Here is a 26,118-nt window from a genome sequence, read left to right as displayed (position 1 = left end):
ACACCAGGTTTTTTATATGCTTTGGATGGTATTGCATAGTTGCTTCCTCTAGAATTCTGTGTGAATACTTCTGTACATAATGAGATATGTATGTGATGTTAAAAGGATGTTATTTAGGTTGAAAAGTTAAGCCCCTCACTGTTAAGGAATTGACAGATTTACAGTTGCTCATGCCATCTTGATTGTACCCACACATGTGTCTCTCTTGTGTAGTGAATGAGACAGATGTCCCATGGAAAAAATGGTATGTGACCATGTAATTGCATTGCAGTCCAGTTGTTCAGCACACTCCTAGTGTGACTGTCCAGTGTGTAGTAATTCTATGTCTGGTTATGAAAAGCCAAAGACAACAGCAAATCACGCGCCTTGTTGCTATGCCAGCTTCCCCATGTGCTCATATATTATCAGTAGCAGAACTTGAAATTTGACCTTTCAGTATTGCAATCGAGACTCGACCACCTGAATTTCTGGCTGTTGCTGTTAGCTGGCAGCTGGATCCAGGTACTGGCTTTTGTTGGTTGTGTCAGAGGACTTAGCCCAGCTTTTCCTTCTCTCCCATGACTGGACAGCTTCAGAGTACGCTAGAGGCAAGTCATGTCATTTTCGGAGCTAATGATCTTATTCTGATGCCAATGGCTGTATTCTGGGTTGTGGGACAAAGGGCTGGTGGCTGCAGGCAGGTGGGAAGCCCAGAGCAAGAAGCAGGAGGCCCCTCTCAACAGAAATGTATCAAAATCACTCTGTAAAAACATGAGAGAAGATGGGTACACAAAACTAAACAATACTTCTGTTTTTTTCTTACATCCTGTTGTTTAAACAAGACCTGTAGCTTGTAGTTTAGCAGAGCTGTGATTATTCCACAGGTTTTAAGGGGTGTGTTTTAATGTGGCACAGGCCGTGGCTTGCCAGTACCACTGAAGTTGCCGTCTTCACGCCTCATAAAATAGCTGATACTTGGGCTGAGCAAACAGAGGTGTTTCTGAACTCACTTCAGCAATCTTTCTGTAGGCCAACAGTTGGCTTGCAACAGATGAAGCTGAGTGATCAAGAGTTTGTGGCTGAAATTGGACCCCTGCACCTGAAGCATGCCATAGGCAGGAGTTCCTGTTTCATTTGGAGTTGTTATGAAGGATCATAGAGTTTAATAATTTGGTATCTTTTGTTCAGAACCCGATCAACTGCTGGGCATGGTGAAACTGCCCATCAACACAGATGACCTTTAGAGGTTGGCCCACTTGTCTGTATTTATTGACCTTTCCTTTAATTTTTTTAATTATTTTTTTCTTGTTGTAGCCTAAGCATTCAAGCTTTAAACTTTTCTGGTGATTTAGAAAAATAGAATAAATCATAGTCTTTAATCCTCATGAGGAAAGTACTTTAAGTGTCAGTTTTATTAAGGACTGGTTTCTTTTTGCTGAAATATCTAAGCTTTGCAGAAATTTTGACATGATCAATGCTGTTTCTTTTCCGTTTCCTAAAAGCACTTTAAACTTTTCCTTGTGACGCTGATTTCAAAATCTTCATTCAGGATTTCTCTTTGAGTCCTTTGCTCCTTTGTGAAATTGCTGACAGTTCAACTTTTTCATAAATTATATAATGTAACTAATCTGCTGCTTCCCTTTACACACCAACTATGTTAAGCAGCTAGGGAGTTGTGATGAAGTACTACCAGCTATATACAGCAGGTAGGAGAGTGTTCATTGTTAGAGAATTCTGCTACACAGTTTTTGATTTTCAGGGACTCAGAGATTTTGAGTCATGATTTTGATGATTTCCTCTTGAAAAACTGGATATTTTGCATGGCCTTGATACTGCATAATAGCTTTAAAATAAAGGATGGGAGAGAAAAAAAAAATCTAGATCATCTCCTCTGTGAAAATTAAGCATTTGACCAATGTAGCAATTGAGCCTCTGTTTATGAGTGCATTTTTGGTATGTGCAGAATAAAAATCTCAGAATGCAAATATTTGCTTTTCCTACTGTCAAGTACTGAGTCCTCTCATAACAAGAAGAATCTGGGAGCCTCTAGTTATGTTAAGCCTTTCTTGTTCAAACTGAGGCAAAACTTCATACTTATGCTTAGACTAAGGCAACTGACACCTAAAAAGCATAGAATATTTTGTGCTGGAAAGAACCTTTAAAGGTCATCTAGTTTACCCCTCTGCAGTGAGTAGGGACACTTTCCACTAGGTCAGATTGCTCAGAACCCCATCCAGTCTGACCTTAAATGTTTCCAGGAATGGGGCGTTCACCACCTCTCTGGGCAACCTGTGCCAGTTTTTCACCACCCTCATAGTAAAAAATTTCTTCCTTATATCCAGTCTAAATCTACCCTCTTTTAGTTTAAAACCATTACCCCTTGTCCAGTTGCAACAGGCTCTGCTAAAAAGTCTGTCCCCATCTTTCTTATAATCCCCTGTGAGTATGGAAGGGCTGCTGTAAAGTCTCCCTGGAGCCTTCTCTCCTCAAGGCCGAACAGCCCCAACTCTCTCAGGCTTTCCAAATAGGAGAATTTCTCTAACCCTGTTATTTTTGTGTCCTTCCTCTGGACCTGCTCCGACAGGTTCATGTGTTTCTGTGCTGAGAACTCTAACTGTCAGTAGGTGCAGAATAATGGAGCTGTACAAAGCTGCCAAACTTAGATGAGCTGAAAAAAAAGCTTTATTTCTAAAGATACACAAAGGGAATTACATAAGCTGTGACTGATGAGGTGTGTCTGAAATGCTGACACAGTTATCAGGCGAATGGCATTTCATTCCTCTTGCCAGTGATGATGGAGGCCTGCTTGGCATTAAAACCTACAGAAGCTAGTCCACTTGGAAGTATAGTTTCCTTCTTTTTAGGAGGCAAAATAGGAAACAAAAGTATTTTGCTTCCATGAAAAGACCTCTGTATATGGAACAGCTGTCCATCGGTTCCTACCCTTAGCGTCAGTAATGGGAGGCAATAATCTTAAAACAATATTTTCCTTTTTTGTTTCTACCCATCTAACTTACAAGCTTTAGGCTCCTTTTTACACCATGGAGTTGAGCTTACAAAGCAGTTGTGATGCCTTTTGTCACTATGAATCTGGCAAAAATTCTTCTAAAACCAAGAAACCGTGCAGTACAGTATCTTTACTCCTTACTGTGGAGCTTATACTGAATGATCCAGACTTTTTGGGTGGATCTTGTGCCCAAAAACTTCCATAATCATCAGCAGAGCAGAATTAGGTATGTAGTCCATAAAATGTTATACAGAGAAAGGTAGGCGTGCTGCTCTACATATGGAACAGTATTTTTATCTGCTATTTTTCCTTTAAATGGAAAATAGTGTGATAAATCATATATTTAATGAAATTTAAAGTCAGTAAAAGTCTGAATGAAATAAAATGAAACTATAAAAGAAAAAAAGGTGAGAGAAAGGCAAAGATATGACAAATATATACAGAGGGGGAAAACAGTCCCATTTTGATTGTAAAAAGGATTATGTATTATAATTGTTATTTGTACACACAGAAATAAATACCAAGGCTTAGGTTCTATTTGGCTCTTTAGGGCAATCAAGCTAATCTATGAATAATGACCCAGCATCAAACTAGTGGGTTCTCCTAACATCTGTCATTGAACCCTGCCCAAGATATTTGGAAGCAGAACATAAAAAATGAATGTCATCTGACGGGAGCCAGATCACTACCAGAGTTAAAATAGCCCTGGACATGTAGTTCATGATGTGTGATATGCAAGTGGTACATATCCATTTACTGTGGGTGTTGTAGTGGTGAGGTGGTTTGAACTAACAACCATGCATCACATACTTCAGCACTCAGCTCTTGGGTCACACATAAAAGATTATATGCTGGAAAGACATTTAACTTATATTTATGTGTAATATTATGAGATATGCAGGATTTAGATAATCACATTGTTAGTTATTGTCTGAGTATCATAGCAGGCATAACAAAAGCATATTATTTGAGTGAGGTCACTTACCCCTTTTCTTCTTTGATGTAATCCTATGGTAGGTTGAGATATGTATTATACTCTGCATTTGAAAACCATGCACTTACATTTGTAAATGATGCCATAACAACTTTAAGAGTTTCTCTTACAGGGAAAAGTAGTGTTTTGTAGAATTATAAAAGATAGCTTTTAAGCCTCTCTACTGTTTTTTCTGCCAAGTTGCGTCGGTTACCACTGTTGTTTAGTGAAGTCTCTGCCTTATAGAGGATTGCAGCAGGAGGCCTCAGAGTTGCAGAAATAATAGAATACGATGTACTGAAATGGAAATGAGGACAACAATCTTATAGACTGAAAAAAAATCACTTAATAACAAAAGACTGGTTTTATTTTTGTTATTATCTCACGTAATCACAGCTGATTCTTGCAGTTATTTGTTGTCTTTCATATGTTTCCTGTAATTTCAATGATACTTTAACAGTGTCCCACATCTGATGTCATTTCACACATCAAACTTCTGTTTGTCTTTTTGCATCTTTCTTTGTCAAGTATAATCTGATATTTTCTGAAATGCTATGGGATGCTTTTTCTCTTTCGAAAATAGAATCTTGACCATATTTCTGATTTCCTCCCCTCCCTTCTACTTTTAATCCAAATAGGTGCTCAAATTCATTGTTTTATGTATTAAAATATATAGCTAGCGTAAAAGCTCAAGTAAATACTGAAGCTGTATGTTCCATGTTTGCAATAGGATCAGGCAGAAACATCTTGTATGTTGTGTGTTGCAGGGTTCAAAACCCACCCCAATTGGTTCAAGTAAACTCTTTTAATGTTCATTTTATTAGGTGAAACAGTATCAGGGTAATATTTTCTAATATTTTTCTGGTTCATTGCAAGGTACATCAAAATCAAAGAAAGCCTTTCCACTGAACTTTAACTGAAGTTGGATCTGTTTGCTGGCTCTGACAGTATTTTTGATGGTCACATGTAATAAGCTTTACATCTTAATGTGTTTTCCTTAAGAAAATGTTGTGCAGGAATTAGTATGACTTGAACTTCTAGGTGGATAATAAGTAAATAATCTATTTTGTGTGTGGGAAGTCAACACAGTGCCTATATGGGGAGAAGATGTATGTGATGTCTATGTAAAGTCCTGTGTGTGTCGGAAAAGCCACCACTTTGTAGGAAAGCATAGGAAATGGAGAGATATCACAGGTCACAAGTCTGCATATTTAGGTGAGGAAAGCTCTACGCTGTTTTTTTGGGGCTGAGTCAGGAGGACATGAGGCTTCTGTCTGCTCGCAGCACCTACCATTTGAAACAAATATAGGCCTGGCCTTAATTTACATCTGTTAATTCTGTTACTCCAGCTTGATATCCTCTTTGTCTCAATATTAAATTTTTTTGCTTCATCGTTCCTGCTACAGTTGCAAAGCATCTAAAGCCAAGTTCATTAGCCTTTTCTAAGGTGTGTGAGTAAGACATGTACACAAGAATACCCCAAAACCTTTTTTAAGGTTTTTCAGCTTATACATATTTTGAACATCTTCATGTCTGAGCACCTTTGCATCTGTTCCGGATTTTGAACCACTTGTTAAGCTTTAATGATGGTGAAGTGATTTCTCTGCCATTCTTCCTATATTTTGTCAAGTTTCTATATCTTTTAAAGATTTTTCATTCTAAAATTTTCTGTTTTCTTTAGGGAACAGCAGTATTACAGTCTGGAGTCTTACCAGCTACATCAGGTAGGAGTCATTTAGTTATTTGGTTTGTTAAAGGATAATGTTTAAATCTCAAATTGTGATAAGAAAAACAGATTTATGGAAGCAGAACTAAAGATTATATTGAGAGATATCCTGTTTGTGGTTGGTTTATGGTTGCAATTCATGACTGGCAATTATGAAATACATTATAATCTGTAGTAACTTTGGTTGCAAGGATTAATATATTTATTTTTTCCTTCCTTTTTTTAATCTAAAGAGGTTCAAGGTTGTCAGTTTCTATATGAAGACGTTTAGTGCTTTTTCTACTTACATACTTGAAGAACACCAAGAAAGTGTTCTTTTTAGGCTATATTAACACCAAAGGGAAATTTTATTTATATGTGTATAGCCAGTTTTCTAAATAACACAAAACAACAGGAATGTTACCAGAAGCGACACGGAGATACTTCTCTCATGTCATTGGAACTACTAATTGATCAAAAAAAAATCAGAGAGGACACTGAGTATCTGGGTCTGGAAAAATTATTTAGGCAAAGGTAACACACTGACCATCTTTGTGTTGTAGACCTTCCTATCAGTAAGATGTGTTGGTCATCTGAGTTCCCTGTCTAATGTAGCCAAACTGGTCTGGCACCTTTGAATTATCATTTTACACCAAAGATAACATTTCATAAGCATTTGGTTTTGTGTAACATCTCCATCTTAGTCTTTGAAGAGATCTGGGAAAAGAATTTGGTTAATATCTTAAATGCCTTTACATTCCTTAATATATTCCTTGCCAGATAATTCATCAGATCCATTAAATTTCATAGGTTTCCTGCTTCCGATAGACAGAACAACAGCTCTTTGTACTTGGGTTTCTTTATTACTTTAAAAAACCTTGTTAAATATGTAAAGCAGTGTAGCTGACTGATACTTGTGTGAACAAATCCAGTAAGATATCCAGGATCAGGAGCTGTCTCTGGAGAAGGTTATATGAAACTCTGTTCCTTTGTCTATCTTAGCAGGAGAAAATCCAGAAGCATTTAGCAGATCTTGTTTCTAGTTATTCCACTCGAGTCAGTGGAATCACTCTTGATTTATAGAGGTGTAGGTAGGATTTTATCTTTCCCTCTGGTACTCAGGTTTCAAGTCTTCTAATCAACCCAAGGAAACCAGAGCACTTATGATTAAAGTGTGTGTAAATACAGGGAAACCAGTATGTGGTGGGCACAATATTATTTCTGTATTAATTTCAGTGTCAAGTTAATTATGGTTGCAATAATTATGGCTGAAAAAAACTTAGTCTACTCACGCATATGAGAGAGTTACCTGTTTTGAGAAAACCTATCATTAAGTAAATTGGAATTGTAGAAATACAGGGCAGCTTTTTGTATCAACAGAAAGAGAAGTACAAGACTGAAGACATTTAAGTAGGTGGGTTTTCCTTCCTGATACATTGGGAAAATATTGTGTGAGAAAAGAATTGAACACTTATTGGAATAAGTATAAATGCTTAAGGCAAATGCAGCATCTAAAGCCAGTGACTGAAGTTTTTAGCTATCTTTGTGAGGTTCCATCTCTCAAATGCTCTAATACAAGTACAACTTTATTCTTCAACACTACACTATGTTTCAGAAAAAACAAAAGAAACTGAAGCTTTCTCTGTCTCATTGCATTTTTCTTGTCCTTAGGTATTTAAAGTTTTTTCTTGTATATGTGTGAAGATTTCAAGTATAATTGAACTTGACATTGCAGAGCTTTCAAAATAGTTCTGTAGTCTGTGACTCTTAAATCTAAGCTGTTAACTGAAGGTGCTAGGGTGCTGAGCAGTCATTCACACAGTTCTGTTGGACTAAACATCATTAGAACTTTTCTGTGTTTCTCTATTATGAGTGGCTATTATCCATTGTTGAGGATAACATAAGGGCACACTAATTTGAGGTAACTACTTTCAAAACCTGTCTTATACATGGCAAGATACCTCTACTACCATGAATGATTGTACAATAACCCAATGCCCAGTTATATGTTTTGCTAGTGCAGCCATTGACTTAGTCACAAAAATGTTTCTTTTTTATCACAGAGAGGACTGTGTAGTATTTTTACTCAAGTAACTGTAGAATGCAAACTCATTCCTCCCTGTGCTATAGGTGCCCACATATTCTGTGCAATATTTTTGGTCTTGAGTATTTCAGTTCTGTAGCAGGACATGGAGTTAAAGAGTCAGGGTCAGTTGTTTAAATATTTTTCAGTTTATTGGTAGTGAATGTGGGTGATGATATTCTCTTTCTAGTTTTAGTTACATATGCTGAGCAACAGCCTCAGCAACTGTAGAGAAATGTGTTTAATTCTAATGGCAAGCCGAAAAGTGTTCATAAATGCTGCAACAATTCTGAATTGTATTACTAGATGGAAAAAAACAAGGTGTGAATCATTTAGTTCTGGTTTAAATAATTTGGTTGGCTTTGTTATAAATAATAAAAATATTGATTAGAAAGAGAGACTGAATTAGATTACTTGTGTTTGTAGGAGGAAAATATTCCCATTGTTATTGTAGCTTTGTACTAGATCGAGGTAAGGGATTCTTTGGAGTTGTATGATGTGACAATGTGTGCTCTTGAGTATAATAGGCTGCATTTATAGTTATAATGGACCTTAAAATACTATGACAGGATAGAGGTTCAAAAATGTGATTCACATTTCCTGATTTCTGAGACTGCTGAGTTCTGGAGGCACCTCAGTTTGGTACACTTTGTGTGAGAATTTCTCATGGGACCTTGACAGAAATTCTTATGTCTGCTTAAGAAATTCTGTAGTTTGATCTTCTGATTGCAATTTCAGAGATATGTATATAGGTCTTTTGCTCAGGAACTGCTTGTATATTTTGAATTAAGGGATCATGAATGAGATGCACGTTCAGTGCTGAGAGGTGAAACGAAAGCACATTGCTTCCCCAAATGGTGGGATGAAGAGCTTGTCAGTATCTTCATTATCTTTCTGGTACTATAAATCAAAGTATTGTAGGAAAAACAGGGCTGAAGCTGTCGTGTAACTAGAGCCTCTGCCCAGAGGTTTGGATGTACTTCTGTATATGTCTGACAGGTGTTTAGCATGTTCTGCAATGAGACTCCTTAATGCACCTTAAATCATCCAAAGTCCTTTGCTATTCTTACATTAAGAATGTATTTCCTAGCAGCTGTGCTGTTTCTCATTGTGGTTTAGGCCTCTTATTTAAATCTTGTTCCCTGTTCTATTCCATTGCAACAGCTTAGCTAAGGAACCTCCAGCTCTTAGAATATTCTCCTTCAAAATGATTGTATTTTCTCAGTTGAGTAGAACTATGTCAAAACAATCCTGTTTTATGAATGATGTTTAAACCATGAGGCTGTTTTGTGTGGAAGGGAAATGCCACTAATTCTGTCCTGAGGGAAATGCCACTATTTCTGTCCTTAATTGCCAACCCGCTCCATGTGAACTGAGCAGTCTGAATCCCAAGACTCCTATTTAGAGAAGCGAAGTTGAGAAGTGGAGTGGCTTGCAGAAGTGCTTAGGGACACTCTGCAATCCCTGGAGAAGCCATTTCGTGCCAGCTCTATGCACTGTATATCAGAAACTTTTGTCCCTTCCCAATTCCCACAGGGAAACTGGTTGCCTGGTCATTCCCAGGAGCCAGGCCCAACCCAGAGTATTTCAACACTCCAATTAAACGTCTGTAGTGGGAGGTCTGATCTCCCTGTACTTCTGTGTCACAGGCTCTGGCTTTGCAAAAGTCAACAGTTCAATGGGCAAATAAGTTAACAAATATCCTCCCACAGAAGCAGTCACTTTACTATTGTTTTGTGACTCATAAATTATCTCTCTTCTTTTCAATTTTTTTTTTGTTTTCCACAGGAGCAAATTCATCATCATTGCAACAGACACGCTTGCTCTCTGACAGCCACTTTGCTTGTAATACCAAACCTACACAATGCTTGATAGGAAATGTTCTGAGAGGATGAATCAAGGAATAAACATAAAACAATGCTGTGGATTGGAATTCAGCTGAAATGTCAGCTGAATTCTGATTATGAACATTGTATGTCTATTAAATTGTTCTTAGGTAGATAGAGACTCAAGGCACGAAGACAAAAAGAAAGAATAAAATTAAGTATATAACAGGTGATAGGTGCTGAAATGACGTCAGCTGTCTGACAGCTTATCTTTTATGATGGAAAAATAGGCTTTCTTCTGTGCATTTTTAAAATTTTTTATTGCAAACCTATGCAGCCTGATACTTCTATTCCAAGCTTAGGAGTAAGTTTTCAAGGAGTTAATTGAGAGCAATGAGAAAGAAGAAACTGGGCCATACTATGGTGGTTATTGTTGTTTAGGTTGAAAATAATTTATAATTCACAATTTTTTCAGGAGACGTTGTCAGCTCTTCAGATGTAGGAAGACCAAATGCACTCCGATATTTTTATTGAGCCAGTAAAGGACTGTGCTGAGCAGTGGCCACCATAAATATGTAATGTCATACCTTATAGGGCTAAACACTGTAATAGAAGAGCATCATTATAATGAGAAACCGATTAATAAAACCCTGTCATACTGTGACATGCTCTTTCTTGGTCGTGCTTTATTCTACAAGTGCACTCAAAATGTAGCGGAAGAAGTACAGATGCTCTGAAAAAGCAAGCTGATTAAAATACATATTGCATTTACAAGATAAATCTCAACTTTAATGATTGTCTGAATTACTAGGGGCCTTTCCTCAGGAGGGGAAAGGAAAAAGTCACTGTGGTAAAAACCATATATTAGTGAATGAGCCAAATGCTGCTGCTTCATCTTCTGCGTTGAGCAGATCCTGTAGGTTCCTGTTCCCTATTTTGGGGGTAACAGAAGGTGGTAAGTTCATGCCACAGTGACCCTCTAGTCCTGTCTATTCTGTGTTCCTGATTTGCTTTCCCATGCCTTCTCTGGCTCTGAAATCTGGGGAGATTACATATCCCAGTCTTCTAGAACACAAAGGTGAGGAACCTTATTTGCAAATATAGTGATTATTTCAGATTTTTTTTTCCATTAAAGAAACACATTATGTGAACTGCATTCTTGACCAGTGTAGATCCTGAGCTTTAGATGTATGTAAAGCAGCTTTGAGGGTATATTTTTCAAAAAAGCAGACACCAAGTTTCCTGGCACAGGAAAATGGTAAGAATTCTAGTTTAACACTTTTGCATTTTTAAGGATAGAAAGCTGGGCTGGAATGGCCTTATAGTGTGGGAAGATGAATAATAGCTAGAGGTAGTTAGATGCTCTGTGATTCTCTTGAACACACTAAATAGGCATCTTGGAGGAGCAATATTTGAAAACATTTCTAATTTTGAGTGATTCCACCTCTTCTGACGTGCTCTGTTAAAGAGACAGGAGGCATTTCTGAATATGGTGAAATCTGTAGAGCAAATAAGTTTTTTAAAGTATCCCCTTCAGCTTTTCTGTATTGCAGATAATACCATTTGTACAGCAGAAAACATATGAAATTACTTTGAAAATTGAAGAGGACAATCAGGGAAGTTTTGTAGGGCAAATATACAGCACCAGGAAGGCTTTTATTACATTTACATGGAAAAACCTCCTGGTGTACTTGCAGTATTTCTCCTCTCAATTAGTTGCTCTAGCCTTTGAATGCTCTTTCAAACAAGGTATCTGCTTTCAAAGGAGGAGATGGAAATGTTGCTTGGCTGAGTGGGTCAAAGTTCTTCATAATAAATGTAGTTTTAATTCAACAAGAAGCAGGAATTTTTCACAGAATGTGGTGTTGTCTTCTGTCCTGACTACTTCTCAAGAAATTTAATAGCCCAGACCTGAAGATTTTGTGACCTATTCCATGAAGGCAAAGTAGAAGCTGGGCAGTGAGAAGTGATCTCTTGGTAAATGCAGTATAGTGTTGCTTGTGTCTCCTCACTGGTCACAGAATGATAGGTCACAAGAGTTGAAAATACAAACTGTCTGGGCTCAGTGTATAGTATATATTCCATCTTCCCTCTAGTTTTTTTTTTGTGGCTTTTTCTTGTAGCACATATGCTGTAAACTGTTATGCTTATTTTTGAAGAGTGGGCATAAAGCAATGACTGTAAAGTTAGAAAAATATTTCAAATATTTCAAATAGGGATTGTCTTCATTGAGCTACATCAGACTTTTGACTCTAATCATATGTAGGAATGCAAAATATCCTGCAGATTATTTTAATTTTGTCACATTTTGAATATTTTCTTCCTCTTACACATTGAGGAAAAAAGAACTGAAAGAACTCTCATGATGAACTACTCAGTTCTGACAAAGACGAGCAAGTCAGCCTCATAGAACTAGGTGGCAGGGGAAACTGAAAAAAATATTATTAATAATCCCTTGTAAAATGAGAAGAATGATGGAAGGGAGCATCTGTTTCCTGCTGGATACTTTATTTGCTCAGAAAATTGTCTTGCTAACTTGCTTTTTCCATTCCCGCAAGTTTTATCCTAAGAGTCATAAATAAGAAACAAACCAGTTTATATGGTAGCTGTAAAGAAGGAAGAAAATATCTAGGTCGATCTCTGTTGACATGTGTTTATACAATGCAGTTCAAAGCTTTGAAAAAATTCCCTGAGAGATTTGACTATGTAAATATTTGTTAGTTGCCAGATTTGGAAGTGCAGAAAATGCAACAGGTCAAATCCTGAAACATTAACATAGTTCTTTTAAATAAGCTCTGAATGGGAAAATTTAAACTTGACCATAAATGGACTGGAATATCTTATTATTTTAAATCTCCTTTCCTGTCCTGTGTGCTCTTCACAAATCCTAAAAATGTTGCTTAAAAATCCACATTTTCACTGGAATTATTTCTGTTGAATTGCAATGATTTTTTGAGGGAGAAAAAACCCCTCACCCCACATTTGCTTTGTGATGCAGCTGGAATTAGCCTAAGGCTGTAATCTTTCTTCAAAGTAATGTAAGGCTTTCAGCTTCATAAAACATATTCTGACATTCTTAATGCAGAGATAGGATGCACTGGGTGAGAAAAAGGAAGATCAGTTACAGAGAAAATATAAGTAAATCAGCTACCCCGGGGCTGTCCTATTTTTACATTTATTTTTATCAGCAGTCTTGTTAAAAACAAAATTTCAAATAGCATTTTTAGTGGTTAAGTCCTCACCAGAGTGTGTAAAGGTTCTACAATCTGATCTCATTTGTTAAAATACAAAATCAGGTTCTCAGTATGGCATGCTTTAAACTTGTTTTTTGTAGCCTTGGATTACCCCATATATGCTCTTATGTACACAAAGACTACAAACTAAAGGTTTTAGTTCAGCTGTTAACTTCTGAAATAGGTTTTTATTATTTTTTTAATCCATTGTCCTCATTAAGTGAAATAATCTGTATTTTTCTAGATTTATTTTATTAAACTGTAGGATTCATTTTACAAGCTTGGAAATTCTTAGTTTTAGAAAAAAAAAAGTATGTATACTTTATACAGGAGAAAAAAAAATAAACTGACATTTTCCTTAGATTCCCAGGCCATGCAGTTTTCTTAGGTATTTCAGACTATTTATTTTACATGATTTCTCCCTGTTACATAAGAACTATGGTAATTTTTGGATGCTATTTTAAAAACAATTTGCAGAGAAGTGTCTCACCTGCTCAGATTCAGTTTAGAAGAGTATTATTTTTATACCTGATCCCCAGCACCCAGCAGCACATGGCACAGCCGCCCTGTCAGCAGTGGCAGGGTTGCTCATAGGCACAGCCTCCTACCTGAATTCTGTTCAGTGCCATCTACTTGTACAAGAAGTTCCCTCACAGTTATTCATGTGAGGAAGTAAGTGCCACTCATCTTGATTAAGGTGCTCACAGTGACAGCAGTGGAGAGAAGAGATGCAGGGCTGGATGGGGGTAATGCTAACCCAACAGGAAGGTGTAATGCTGATTAGTAAATAAAGAAGGAATGTGTGCATGTAGACAAAGCACATCCCATGTGTACCACGCTGTAGGTTTCTGAGTTGCTAGCTCTTGTTTCCTCAAATTTTCTTAATACTCCACCTGGAACATCTTGGGGATGATCCTGTGCAGGACCAGGCTAAGACTGGGACTTGATGATCCTTGTGGATCCCTTCCAACTCAGCATATTCTGTGATTCTCTGATTCTATGAATCAGGCTGGGGACAGGAGACTGGCTGTGCCATCTGGCATGTCTGTGGTAAAGCTTTCCTGGCTGTAACACTGAGAAGGTGTTTCACAAGAACTGCTATGACCTGGATTCGAACCCCATGGAAGCTTAAATCCTTTGTGTACCCTTCCCCTGCTCCAGTTTATGCTTGTCTAAACACGGATGGTGAAGCATGATACAGTTTGTCTCATTCACTTCAATAAGTTTTGGATCCAGTCTGATCAGATTTTAATGAACACTTTAAATTTTGTTGTTGCTAAAGCTATGGATTGCAAAGGCAACTCCCCACTCAGTTACAATGACTTGGAATTCTTAGTGAAATTTTTCTAGTTGCTTCAAAAACATCTACTGAAAATGCTGATGCACAGCAGATACCTAATAATAGCAATAGCTATTTAGATTTAATGTGAATCTCTCTCTTTAAATAAGGTGGTGCTTCTGTCATGGCAGCTTCTGGGTCTTTGAAAGTGCATAGAGGGCACAGTCTCCAAGCTGGTAAGTAAAAGTGATTATGAGGTATGTGTGTGCATGTAAATTTAAATGAATTTAAACTTAAATTATTTTAAATATCAGAAAATATCGAAGGTAAAGTATGATTTGATTCCCTATTGTAAGGCTTATGTATTTCTTTGGGGTTTTTTTGCTTTGCAGAGTTTTTGTTAGAAAGGCACTGACAGATGGGATAAGTTTAGAAGAGGCAGTGACAGATGAGATAAGTGTCAGAGTATAAGCAGTAATCTTATTCACAGTGGTAAAATGCTGACAGCACCTTAAAAAAGGGCACCCACAAAAAACCCCTCACCTCAGGCCATGAGAAATCCTGTACCCTAACAATGATATGCTGAGAAAAAACACCCACCACATTTAATTATACTTTTTCATGATAATGAAGAAAAAGAACACTGCCAGCAGATAAAATTATGTGTGTTTGTAATACTAAATTAATTACAATGTGTTCATTCTACGGACACAGCATTTTTACTTGCCTTGTTGGAACTGGGGTGGAGTCCAAGATCATGAAGAAACCTGGGCATCTTTTTTCAGCTTAGTGCTCATGAAGGACCAATGATGTTGTGCAACCTGGCTTCTTGTAAAGATGATGATTTGCACTTGGAAAGCCAAGTTATCTTTGGAAGGGCTAGTTTAAGCATTTTCTACAGAGCTTTGTCAGAAATCAAGAAGTTATCCATCATGTTGGAGGTGGAATTTTAACAAGAGTCTTCCAGATGCTCCCAAGATCACCCACTCACTGCTCCCTGATTCATGCGTTCAAGATAGCTCTGCTCCCACATCCATGTACAGCAAAACCCACTGTTGACTTCAGTGGCCTTCAGTGTGAATACTTGTAAAAACCTCCTGAAGTTTATTTCCTAGTGTTACATTCATTAGAAAATGCTGGCATCACCACTACAGAAAAGTCAACACTAGTCACTGTTTCTGAGAGTATTCTGTATGATTGTTTAGTTTAGACAGTTACAAGTCAAACCCAGAAAATTATACGCTTTGATTATATTGTACAAAATCCTAAATCCAAAGCCATTAACAGTGTCCCTGTATTCTAGGTCCTAAAGGTGGATATGAGATGCTAACACTTCCTTCAGAACCTGGAACTCCAACAGGCTCTGAGGAACCTGGTGAGTACAGATTTTTGTGGTCAGTTGCATCAGAGGACACACTAACATCTCCAGTTTATTTTTCCTTTTTGTTTCTTTCTTTTTTTTTTTTTGTTTAGATCTCTTTTAAGTGTTTATTTTTGAAGTGTTGCCTTTTGAACATGTCAGCTTTATGTGCATTCTCACAAACACACTTTGTGCTGTATTTCTGTGTTATTTATTGTGCATTTCTGAGAACAGTGCCTATATTGGGTAGAAAATATGAACAGCACTTGCTAAAAGAAAGGCAGTTTAAAATATAATTTTCTTCTTCCCTCCCCAGTTATACTCTTTTTCTTTCGTTTCCCCCTCAGCTCAGGGCCAATGAATTTTCAGCTTTACTCTTCTCCTGTTACTTGCTTAACTATCTTTTTTGATTCCTACATTTTCCCCTTTTCTCTTCAGGAAATCATGATATTCTACCAATTCTTTCATATGTAAGCATGCAGAATGTTGTAACCATGCATTTTCATCTGTTTTTCTTCCAAATTCTCCTTTCACAATGCTCTCAAATATTGGTCTTCTGACCCCTCTTATAAGCATCTTCTGCTTCTATCTACCCAGAATGGACTGCTGAAAGCACTGTCTTTGTCCATGGCTCTCTGTGTGGGCCTTGTTTTCTTAGTAGGAGCTTTGGACTCTTTTGTGCTTTTTAAATAAACCTTTATCTTAAAAAAATATGAACAAGTTTTTAGTGTCTAACGAGCTTTTGGTTTTTTTCTGAAGGAAAAATGAAATGCAAAGTATTTCTATGTTTACAAAGAAAGCACAGTTTCTATTAAGACAACACTGACTGAAAAACAGAAGACTTTTCCTTTCCTTCCATTCCAATTTCCAAACTTTGTTCTTGGTTGTTTTTTTCTTCTTCCCACTTTGAGAAGAATGTTTGGCAGTTGCCAAGGGCTTCTTTTTTCTGTGTGTTTCTTTTGTTTTTCTTGCACAAAGACCTACCAATGAATACAATATTCTCCATATGTGGCTTTTTAGTTCTCAGGAAAATCCCTTGTTTTGTCTGGATCAGGTATGATATTCAACTTCCTTAAACCTGTCAACTGTTTAGCTCTATAGAGAAGATTTCTAGTTTTCATACTAGCCAGTTTTGAGGATGCTTCACTTAAGCTCCTGCTACATCACTTTAACAGCGTACAGAAAGACTCCAAAAATTAACTTTTCCTTCATGGCTGTTCATGACTCTGTATTAGCCCTTAAGATTGTCATTTGCTTCTATTTGTGATGCAGGTTCTCAGTGGTATGATTCTGCTGAATTCCTTTTGGCACAGCCAGGCTAAATTCCTTTGAAATATTTTAGACAGAATAATTTCTGCGAATGATTTTTAATGAAGATACAAAAATTTCTTCTGTTTGATTCTGCATTGATTTTGCCATTTTTTCCCTAACATCTGGCTTTGGAACAACAGCTTGAAGTCTGGCTGTCAGAAAACTATTTGTACACTTTGTGGATGTTCCTAAGTTTTCTTTATGAAAATCTGTGGGAAAATTGGCCAACTTTGTAGGCTTTTAAATTTTTGGACTGCATAGTAGACTCCTTTGATTTAGACAGCTTAAGCCTGGGGAGATTCCATTATGCTGGAACATGCCCTTGCTGTTGCCTAACTTTGTGTGAACTATCTCTGCTATTCTTAATACTTCCAAGGAGATGAAAAAGTTTCTCTCAATGATTATTCATGGCTGTTGTTTGGATATAAGAAGTCATTCTTCCCTATGCTCTAAAATGCCTTGATATTCTACTGCTTTTCCACTCACATCTCAGTAGTGTCTAAACAGCAAAAGAGAAAAGCAGCAGTTTGGACAAAGTTTTGAGATGAGTTTTATGTGGGGACAAGGAAGGGCTTAATGGGAGAACTTCATGGAAAGGGAGAACCTGAAAGTGATACTATTTTTCCTCTGGACTTCTTTGTCTTCAGCTGGCTTAAGAGCAGAAAGCATTTAAGGGTAAGGACTCCAACTGGACTGGACTGGCAGACAAGATTAGAATAACTGAAAGTAGGGCTTGAAGAGGTCTTTAGAATTAATCCAATAAACAAAAAAAGTTGTCTCTAAGTCAAAATCACTTTATAGGAGCTATTTCCTGGTAGGTGTTAATCTGTGTCTTTTTTAGAAATTTCTAGAAAACTGTGGAATTTGCTCTAGTGTTCTTATGTGTTTTCCTGCAATGAAAGTCTTATATTACGTGGTCTGTCCCTACTTGACATAATTCCTATCTTTTTCAATTCAGTACAGGAAAGCACCCAACATTGTCTCCTCAAGCTTGCTTTCCCTTTACTTGAAATAGTTCTTCAGTCCCTTTTTTGGGATATGCTTTCTGAACCTCTAGTGCTATTGGTTGCTGTCTTGCAGATGATGTAGTAGTTAGCATCTTCCTAGAGCAGATCACTTCATATAAAGCTTCACTAACCTAAGCTGGAGCTGGAAACCTTACGACATAGTGCTGCACATGTTGCTATTATTGGGAAATGTCTGCATAGTGTTTATTTTCTGCCAAAACACAGCAAGATCCTGGTCTGTGGTCTTCTGCATAGATCCTGACTTGATCAGTGTGTCTCAGGATCTTTTAGGAATAAACTGTAGTCTTCTCATGCCCCATCTACCACTGAGGAATGTACTGTTTGGCAAGCAGAGTTATTGCTGCTCAATGTTTTCTTTCAGAGTGTTTTTGTATGAAATAGATAATTAGTCATTGCAAATAGATCTGTTATAACATGTTATTTATTTTAGAAGGGGCAGTAGGTTATTCAGCTGATGTCCCTACATCAGATCGACCCCACAGTGAGACAGCTACCTATGTTAATATTCCTGTCAGCCCTACTTCCAAAAAACAGCTTCATTACATGGAACTGGAACTTCAAGAACCTAGCACAAGCATAAGAGGTAAGGAAGTCTACAATATTATTTAAACAGCAAAGGATACAGTAATGCAGAACATATGGGGCATGGGGAATGCTAATTTCATATAAGGAGAAGCTGAGGGAGCTGGGGCTGTTTAGCCTGGAGAAGAGGCTCAGGGGAGACCTCATCACTCACTATAACTACCTGAAAAGAGATTGTAGCCAGGTGGGGGTTGGTATCTTCTCCCAGGCAACCAGCAACAGAATAAGAGGACACAGTGCCAACTTTTGCTAGGGGAGGTTCAGGTTGGACATCAGGAAGAATTTCTGCACTGAAAGAGTAGTCAGGCACTGGAGGTCTTTTCCAACCTTAATGACTCAATAATCTACCCACAGGCTTTTGCTAACCGGTAGTTGAACTCTGGTATGTTTGTGAGGCAGTTCTTTTAATTGGCATCTTTTTTTGGGAAAGATTTTTGAGTAATGGTGTTCTATAAGATGTTGCATCCTTTTGACAGGTGCATTGTATATGTGCTCCTTCTCAAGTGAACATTTCTAAGTCTGTGGAGTTTGAAAGACAGTAATTTGCTTGTGTTCTCGAGGTTTTCATCCCACGTATTAGGACTAAACTTACTTAAGTTTTCTTGCTTGGCTTCAGAAATGGGACTGTGGGTGTAGCTGTACAGGGCTTGCTCCTGAAGACACTGACTCTGGAGCCATGCAGCAAATGATTAAGAACAGAACACAGTACTCTTCTGTCTGCTGTCCATGAGGATGTTTGAAAGTGCTACAAAGAGAAAGCTAGCCCAATTATCTGATTTTTTTAAAAATACTTTGGATTGGGTATTTTACTTCTAATGCTTAACTTGAACAATTAGTACATAAGCATGCAATATATCTACCGTATATTGACATTTAGAGATGCAGTCCTTGTTACAGAAAGCATCTAATCAGAATCTGGCATTTAATTGCTCACATTTGGTATTGATGGTTTTTCCATCTATAGTTTCCAGCTATTAAGATTTTAGCTTTTATACTTTTAAATTCAGCAATTTTATAAACTTTGAAATGCTAGGATTTTTCCCATTGGGTTTTTTTAAAATGTTTATATGGTTTTAGTTAAGTAATTCTAAGCTTCTCTCAGACTTAAAAGTAGTTCTCCTGTTGAAATATTTTATCTTCATTTTAAAGACAATGAACCAAGGCATTAAGAATGAAGAGTCAAATTCCATAAACTTTCCTAAATGTCAGCCACCCTCTCAAGCTCAAATGGTGAAACTTTGAAGGTGCCTTTAATGACCACAAATACTTAATTTTTTTCATATTAAAGTTTTCCGAGCCTGCAGCCTGTATGTCTGCATCTGTACAGAACTATTTTACTCTAGAGAAGACTGAGCAGCTTTTATCTCCCCCCCCATTGCCAAAAAATGAACTAAAGTGTCATTCTGGTTGAGGCTGAAGGTGGTTGCTCTGGTAAATGTTCACAGGATGCCTAATCCATCCAAAGAACTCTGCCAACTGCCACAAATGTTTTCTGTTCAAATACCAGATGTTGTTCATTTACTGACTAGTAGCTTGGTGATGAAGCCTCATAGAAGTGGGAATGCTGAGTTCAATTTTGTCATTTACTAGAAGTAGTAGGAATGGAGATTTGAACCTGGGGCAGAAATGCGAGTGGTTTCATTTGTGCTTATTTGAAGAAAACCTGATAGCTGAAATATGTAGATATACAAAGCACCTCAAAAAGCCTTGTTTAGCTATGGTTATAATCTTACTCGCTTTACATACCTTGCTTTAAGACCAGGCCAAGATCATCCAGGAAATCAGTGGAAGAAGTGTCTCAGTACTTAACCCTGTGCCAGTTTTACCCAGGAATATATGAGGGGTAGAGTCTTTTACAGGGTTTCATTTGATGTTTCAGGGAGTGGATCATCCCGATATGCACAGATTGACATTGCAGCCACTGAGACAGCCCACAAAGTGGGAACACAGCACGCCCAGTGCCGGGAGGAACGTTTGCAGGAGCTGGAGCAGAAGAAGAAAGGGGCTCAGCAGTGACCTGTCTAGGAAAGAACCTTTGGCTCACCACAAATTGATACTAACTCATCTTCCAAAAGATTCACACTAATTGTAAAAAATAGTCACACAAAATGCTGCCATTGCTTCTTGCGTTTATACCAGATTCATTCCAATATCTTGATTCCTAATTGGAAAGCTGGTAGCATGAGGGATGTGTTTGGTCTTTCTTTTTGTTTTAATTTGGTTGTAAAGTCCAGATTTTTTTTTTCATATGCAATGACAGATGTAAGTTACCTTTTTCTATAATTCTAAAATCATGGAGAACCTGGAACCAATTTCAGTGTTTATTAAATGGTGGCATTTTCTTTAAAAATAAAGAAATTGAATGTGTGTAGATAAGAGAATGTGAGTGTGTGTGTGGTAAGTGTGCACATATGTTTGCATATGTGCACATGTATGTATGTAAACACACATTACTGATAAAATATATGTATATATCTGAGTGTATAAAACATGTAAAACCTCTATTAATATATTAATGGACTCTTACAAAAGCAAGAAAATCCAGTGCCTACTTTTTTGCAGGCACAATTTTGTTCAATTTATATGCTTATTTATGGACATGCCTAACTTTACCTATGGATAATTCAGCTTTATACCTCATCAAGAATCCTGCAGCTTTGGCTAAAGTTGCTCAGATTTAAAAGCTGTAGTGTCAGGGATGCATATGTGTATGCATACAGAAAAGAGCACACAAACGAGTTATGTAATTATATCTATAAGCCATAGTAATGTGAAGGGCCATTTTGGGTGCTTCTGTTCTTGAAAACCCTAGATCAAACCATAAGTTTGATTTCATAGCTGCTGAGTACCCGTAATACTTAGCATTTTTTCTGGAGTGGAACATATGTATCCCTTTGAAAATCATGCCTCAGGCTTCTCAGATAGAATATTTTAAAATCAGGGTATTAAAAAGAAACATTCACTTTTGAAAATTGAGTCCTTTATATCACAACCCCTATCCCGAATGTCAACCAGCATCAAAAGCAGAGCATCCACATTACATCTAAAAATTTCATTGAATAATTCTCTGCTGTCCCTAAAAACATAAAACCAGTTCTATGTAAGAGGATGATGTCTCCAGAGATGCTACAGAATTGAGGCACAACAGGATGTTATCTTGTAAAATAGGTTTAACCACGAGTCTGTGGCATCCTGCTTTTGTACAGTTAGACTGTATGATTCAAAACCTGGTTTCCCATGTATGATTCAAAACCTGTTTTCCCATGTTGCATTGCCTATGTAATTCTTCTGTTATTTTTATTTGTCCTGATATAAAATGTTATTTAAATAAAATGTTATATAAAATGTTATGGCAGTGACACTAGACTAACAAGGAAGTGTACTTATGAAGAAAACAATTTTTTTCCTGATAACATATCAGCTTTGGCTTCCAGACGTTACCAGGAATGATATCCTGGGTATTATGATTTTTTGACCGTGTCTTCTTAAGATCCAATATCACAGCCAAATTTTTAGATATATGTCATAATTTATACTGGTGACTGAAAGTTTTGTGCCAGTGAGGGTTTCACTAAATGACTTAGGATAAGAGATGGGTGTTTGTTTTTGAGGCAGAATTTAACCTATAAATTTATTTGACTGTAGCCTCAATACTAATGTAAAATATCAGAAATCTCTCAAATAAAAAATATGTGTTTGAGAGTTGACAATTTCCATTCTCATCTGTCCTGTGCTCAGATGTATATTTCTGTTAATCCACCTTGCTTATTTCTGAAGGGAAAGGAAAAGAAGCATTTCTTATGAGATTCTAAGTTTAAAAGATTTTTCTTATTTGACAAGTGAACGGGGGTGATCTGCTTTGTAAACACATGCTCAGTATAGCTTGAATGGTCTGGGCTTCCTGGGGTCAGGTTTATTTAAACTGAACTGTTCTTCAGTCAAGGATCCTCCACTGGAGGACTTGCAAAGTTAAATCTCTTGCTATGTGCCTATTTATATTTAATATTTAAAATGCGCATACCTTCCCTGATGCATTGAAATGCAGTGTTTTCCATGACAATATATAACGAAACTACAATATTTCTGTTGTAAAAATCTGTTTACCAGGAAAATATATTACCTAAGGTCTCTGCAAAGGCTGTCTTTCTGTATGTTGATCAAAACTGTTTGCACTGAATCTGGGACTTGTAGCACGGGTAAGGATTTGACACAATAGTAAAGGTCATCAAGTTGCTGCTGGCCTCACAGAGGAATCACAATTTGTAAAAAAATGCTTTTTGGGTTGAAAAGAGGCTTTGAATCTGTGCATGCACATGGTTCTCTGTGTACATGTGTTTGTGTATGTCATAGTAACTTCAACTAGGAATAGCTAGATGGTTGTATATAAATTTGCACTAATAGCCTTTATTAATGTCAACTCAATTATCCTATGAGACTTTCCACAAATGAAGTATTTTACTTTTTAGGCTTCTGTTTCTTTTTTTTTTTTTTTTGTATGTAGGAGGCTGAAGCAGAAGGAGAAACCATAGTGTTGCAGCTATCAAAAACTGGTTAGTTGTTTTGGTAGTGCCTCCCTGTCAAGTTACAGGGTTGGCATTTCTGTTGGAGAAATTAGAGCTTTCTCATTTGAACAACAGGAGGTCACAGAAATAGAAAACCTTTTTCCTAAATATGTAAAATCACCTGACTTCAACTTTCACTAGCAAACTGAGAACAATGGAAATCAAACCATAATCCTATGAGCAGACTTGTGCTCACTGTTTAGCTTCCATGGGTTAACTCTAGTACTGCTGTTAATGTCCAAATTGTTAGGGGTTTATGCACACACCTTGCATACAACTTGTGCACAAGTGATCTAAAATATAGTTTGTGACTGCTATAGGATGGTTCCAGATTCAGAGCTCTTTGCAAAAAACCCCAAAATATCTCCCAGAATTTTGAGATAAATGAGACTTGTAACTCTAATGATAAAAAAACGGATTTGCTTGGTTTTGATTTAGCATTCTATCAGAGTCAGATCTCCTCCCGCTCTTACCAGGAATTAATTACCAGAAGAACAAAACAATGTGATGTAGCTGATACTTCTGTAAGATGTTCTTGAAGTACATTAACATGGCAGAATTGCTGTTGGTGACATGACAACAAGCTGTCAGCAAGAGCAGTGTTTGGGCATAAGCATTAGTGTGCTGTGTATGTACCTCTTTCTTTCTGATGGACCTACTCAGTAGGTTGGCACCAAATGTAACTACTGCATCAGTGAGGTTTATGGCATTGTTCGTAGCTGTTATGGCGCATTTTTATATGCAAGTGTCTGGGTGATGGAATTTCTCCAAGGTAACATGCTGCAGGATGGAGGGCTAGAGTTTGGAGGCATTTAATTGCCCAACAATGCAAATAGTTGTCTGGGTTTTAATAGCACTCCCGACACCTAATTGTGGAAAATGCCAGTAGGTGTCTTTAGGCATGTAAATGTTTGTGAAAACCTGCCCTGAGAGTTGTTTTTAGCAAATGTCTTAGAAAAATTCCTCATTTTTCCTCTCTGCTTTAAACAAAGCAGTTTTAAATCAGTGTCCCTTGTAAAGCTATACTTGAATTATGAGTGATTATACCTTTTGTGAGATGCTGAAACATGCACCCTTTGGAAAGTTCCTCTTCTGGTTTGTCTGGGATAACACACGTACTTGCTAAAATAACCATGGGAGGAATACACAGAATTTCATGAGTTACTGTAAAAATTATGAATTTTTTTTTCAAATGACAGTACTGTTATATTTTTGTGTCACCTTTTCTCTGGGGAGATCCTCAGCTCTCATTCGACCAGTCATACAAACTGTGTTTTGCAATTTAGCTTGAAAGGAAAAGTTAATTTAACACCATGTAGCAATAGGAACAAGCAAAGCAGAGTAAGGATGGGAGAGTTAATAGTTATTAAAAAGAAGTTTGTAAGGAGCAGGTTTGCAAACATTTTCTTTTCAGTGTAGGTGAATATTAAGTGCCATTTTTTTGAAATTTGTATGGGTTCTCATGGATTCAATTTTATGCTTTCCCCTGACCAGCTGTATCAGCTGAATGGTCACAAATCCATGAGGCCTAGTGGGATTCATCCCAGAGTGCTGGAGGAGCCAGCAGATGTTATGGCAGACCCCTTTCAATCATCTGCCAAAGGTCTTGGGCATCTGGGGAGGATCCTGATGACTGGAAGCTAGCCAGTGTTATTCCAATATACAAAAAGGGCATAAGGGAAGACCCAGAGAACTACACACCTGTTAGTCTAACCTCAGTTCCTGGAAAGATTATGGACAGGATCATGCTGAGTACAGTTGAAAGGCATTTCAATAATGCACTCATCAGCCTCAGTAAACATAGGTTCATATAATTTGATATCCTTCTGCAATAAGGTCACCTGCTCCAGGATGAAGGGAAGGTGGTAGATGTAGGTTTTGTTGCTTTCAGTAAGGCTTTTGATACTTTCCTCACAGCATCCTTCTGGACAAGTTTTCCAGAGCAGGTTCATGGTGTGCTGGGTGAAGTACTGGCTGAGAGGCAGAGCTCAAAGGGTTGTGGTGAATTGGACTAGATCTGTCTGGTGCCCAGTCACCAGCGGTTTCCTCAGGGCTCAATCTTAGGGCCGGTTCTGGTCGATAAGTTTATCAACAATCTGGATACAGGAGTGAATGCCCCATTAGAAGGTTTGCTGATGACACCAAATGGGGGGATGCTGTTGAGCCTCTTGAGGGACAGGAGGCCTTGCAGAGGGATCTAGATAGATTGGAGCATTGGGCTATGATTAATGGGATGAAATTTAACATGTCCATAGCCAGATTCTGTGCCTAGAATGGGGTAACACTGGGCATGAGTATAAATGGGGAGAGGAGTGGCTGGAGAGGAGGAAGGATCTGGGGGTGCTGGCCAACAGCAGCTCAGTGTGAGTCAGCAGTGGGCCCTGGCAGCCCAGAAGGAAAACCCTTGCATCAAACACAGCATGACCAGCTGGGCAGAAGAGGTGACCTGTACTCAGCGTTGGTACAGCCTCACCCTGGGTGCTGTGTGTGGTACTGGGCCCCACAACTTAAAAAGTAAGGGAAGGTCCCTGAATGCATCCAGAGAAGAACAACAAAGCTGGAGAAAGGGGTGGAATGCCTGTGCTTTGAGGGGTGGCTGAGGACACTGAGTTTGTGTTGTTTCAAGCAAAAGAGGCTGAGGGGTGACCTCATTGCTCTCTATAGGTTCCTGAGGACAGGAAGCGGAGAGGGAGATGCTCTTCTCCCTGGTACCCAGTGATAGGATGTGCTGGAATGGTTCAAAGATGCACCAGGAGATGTTTAGATTGGACATTAGGAAGCATTTCTTTACCAAGAGGGTGGTCAAACAGTGGAACAGGCTTCTCAGAAAGGCAGTCAATGTCCCAAGCCTGTCAATACTTAAGAGGCACTTGGACAATGTCCTTAATAACATGCTTTAACTTTTGGTCAGTCCCGAATTTATCAGGCAGTGGGACTAGGTGGTTGATGTAGCTCTCTTCCAACTAAAATATAATATTCTATTTCTATTTTTTCTGTTTCTTGTTATTCTATTCTATGCCATCCCATCCTAAAGATGACAGGCTTCAGGGAAGCCTCACTCTGAGGCTTAGGGCAATGATATCAGTTGGTTACTGATCAGTTGCTTATAAGTTTTCTCTGAAAGGCTGGAATATATGTGACAGGCTAATACATGTAATTCTTGTCCTGGATTCTGATACAATAGATTTAT

At 37.8% G+C, this 26,118-nt stretch overlaps 1 protein-coding gene across 1 annotated transcript in view; it reads left to right on the top strand.

Annotated features, from left to right (window-relative positions):
• DOK7 (docking protein 7) overlaps positions 1-22,017 on the top strand; it is a 58,592-nt gene extending 36,575 nt beyond the window's left edge. Inside the window, 5 exon segments of the mRNA XM_064653346.1 lie at positions 5,641-5,683; positions 14,256-14,321; positions 15,389-15,460; positions 18,215-18,367; positions 20,246-22,017. Of these exon segments, the coding sequence (XP_064509416.1) occupies positions 5,641-5,683; positions 14,256-14,321; positions 15,389-15,460; positions 18,215-18,367; positions 20,246-20,382 (471 nt within the window). The 3' untranslated portion in view covers positions 20,383-22,017.
• Positions 22,018-26,118: the final 4,101 nt, after the last annotated feature.

This window comes from Pseudopipra pipra, chromosome 4 (genome assembly GCF_036250125.1).
Source record: "Pseudopipra pipra isolate bDixPip1 chromosome 4, bDixPip1.hap1, whole genome shotgun sequence".
Classification (NCBI taxonomy): domain Eukaryota; kingdom Metazoa; phylum Chordata; class Aves; order Passeriformes; family Pipridae; genus Pseudopipra; species Pseudopipra pipra.
This window is presented reverse-complemented; position numbering and strand designations above follow the sequence as displayed.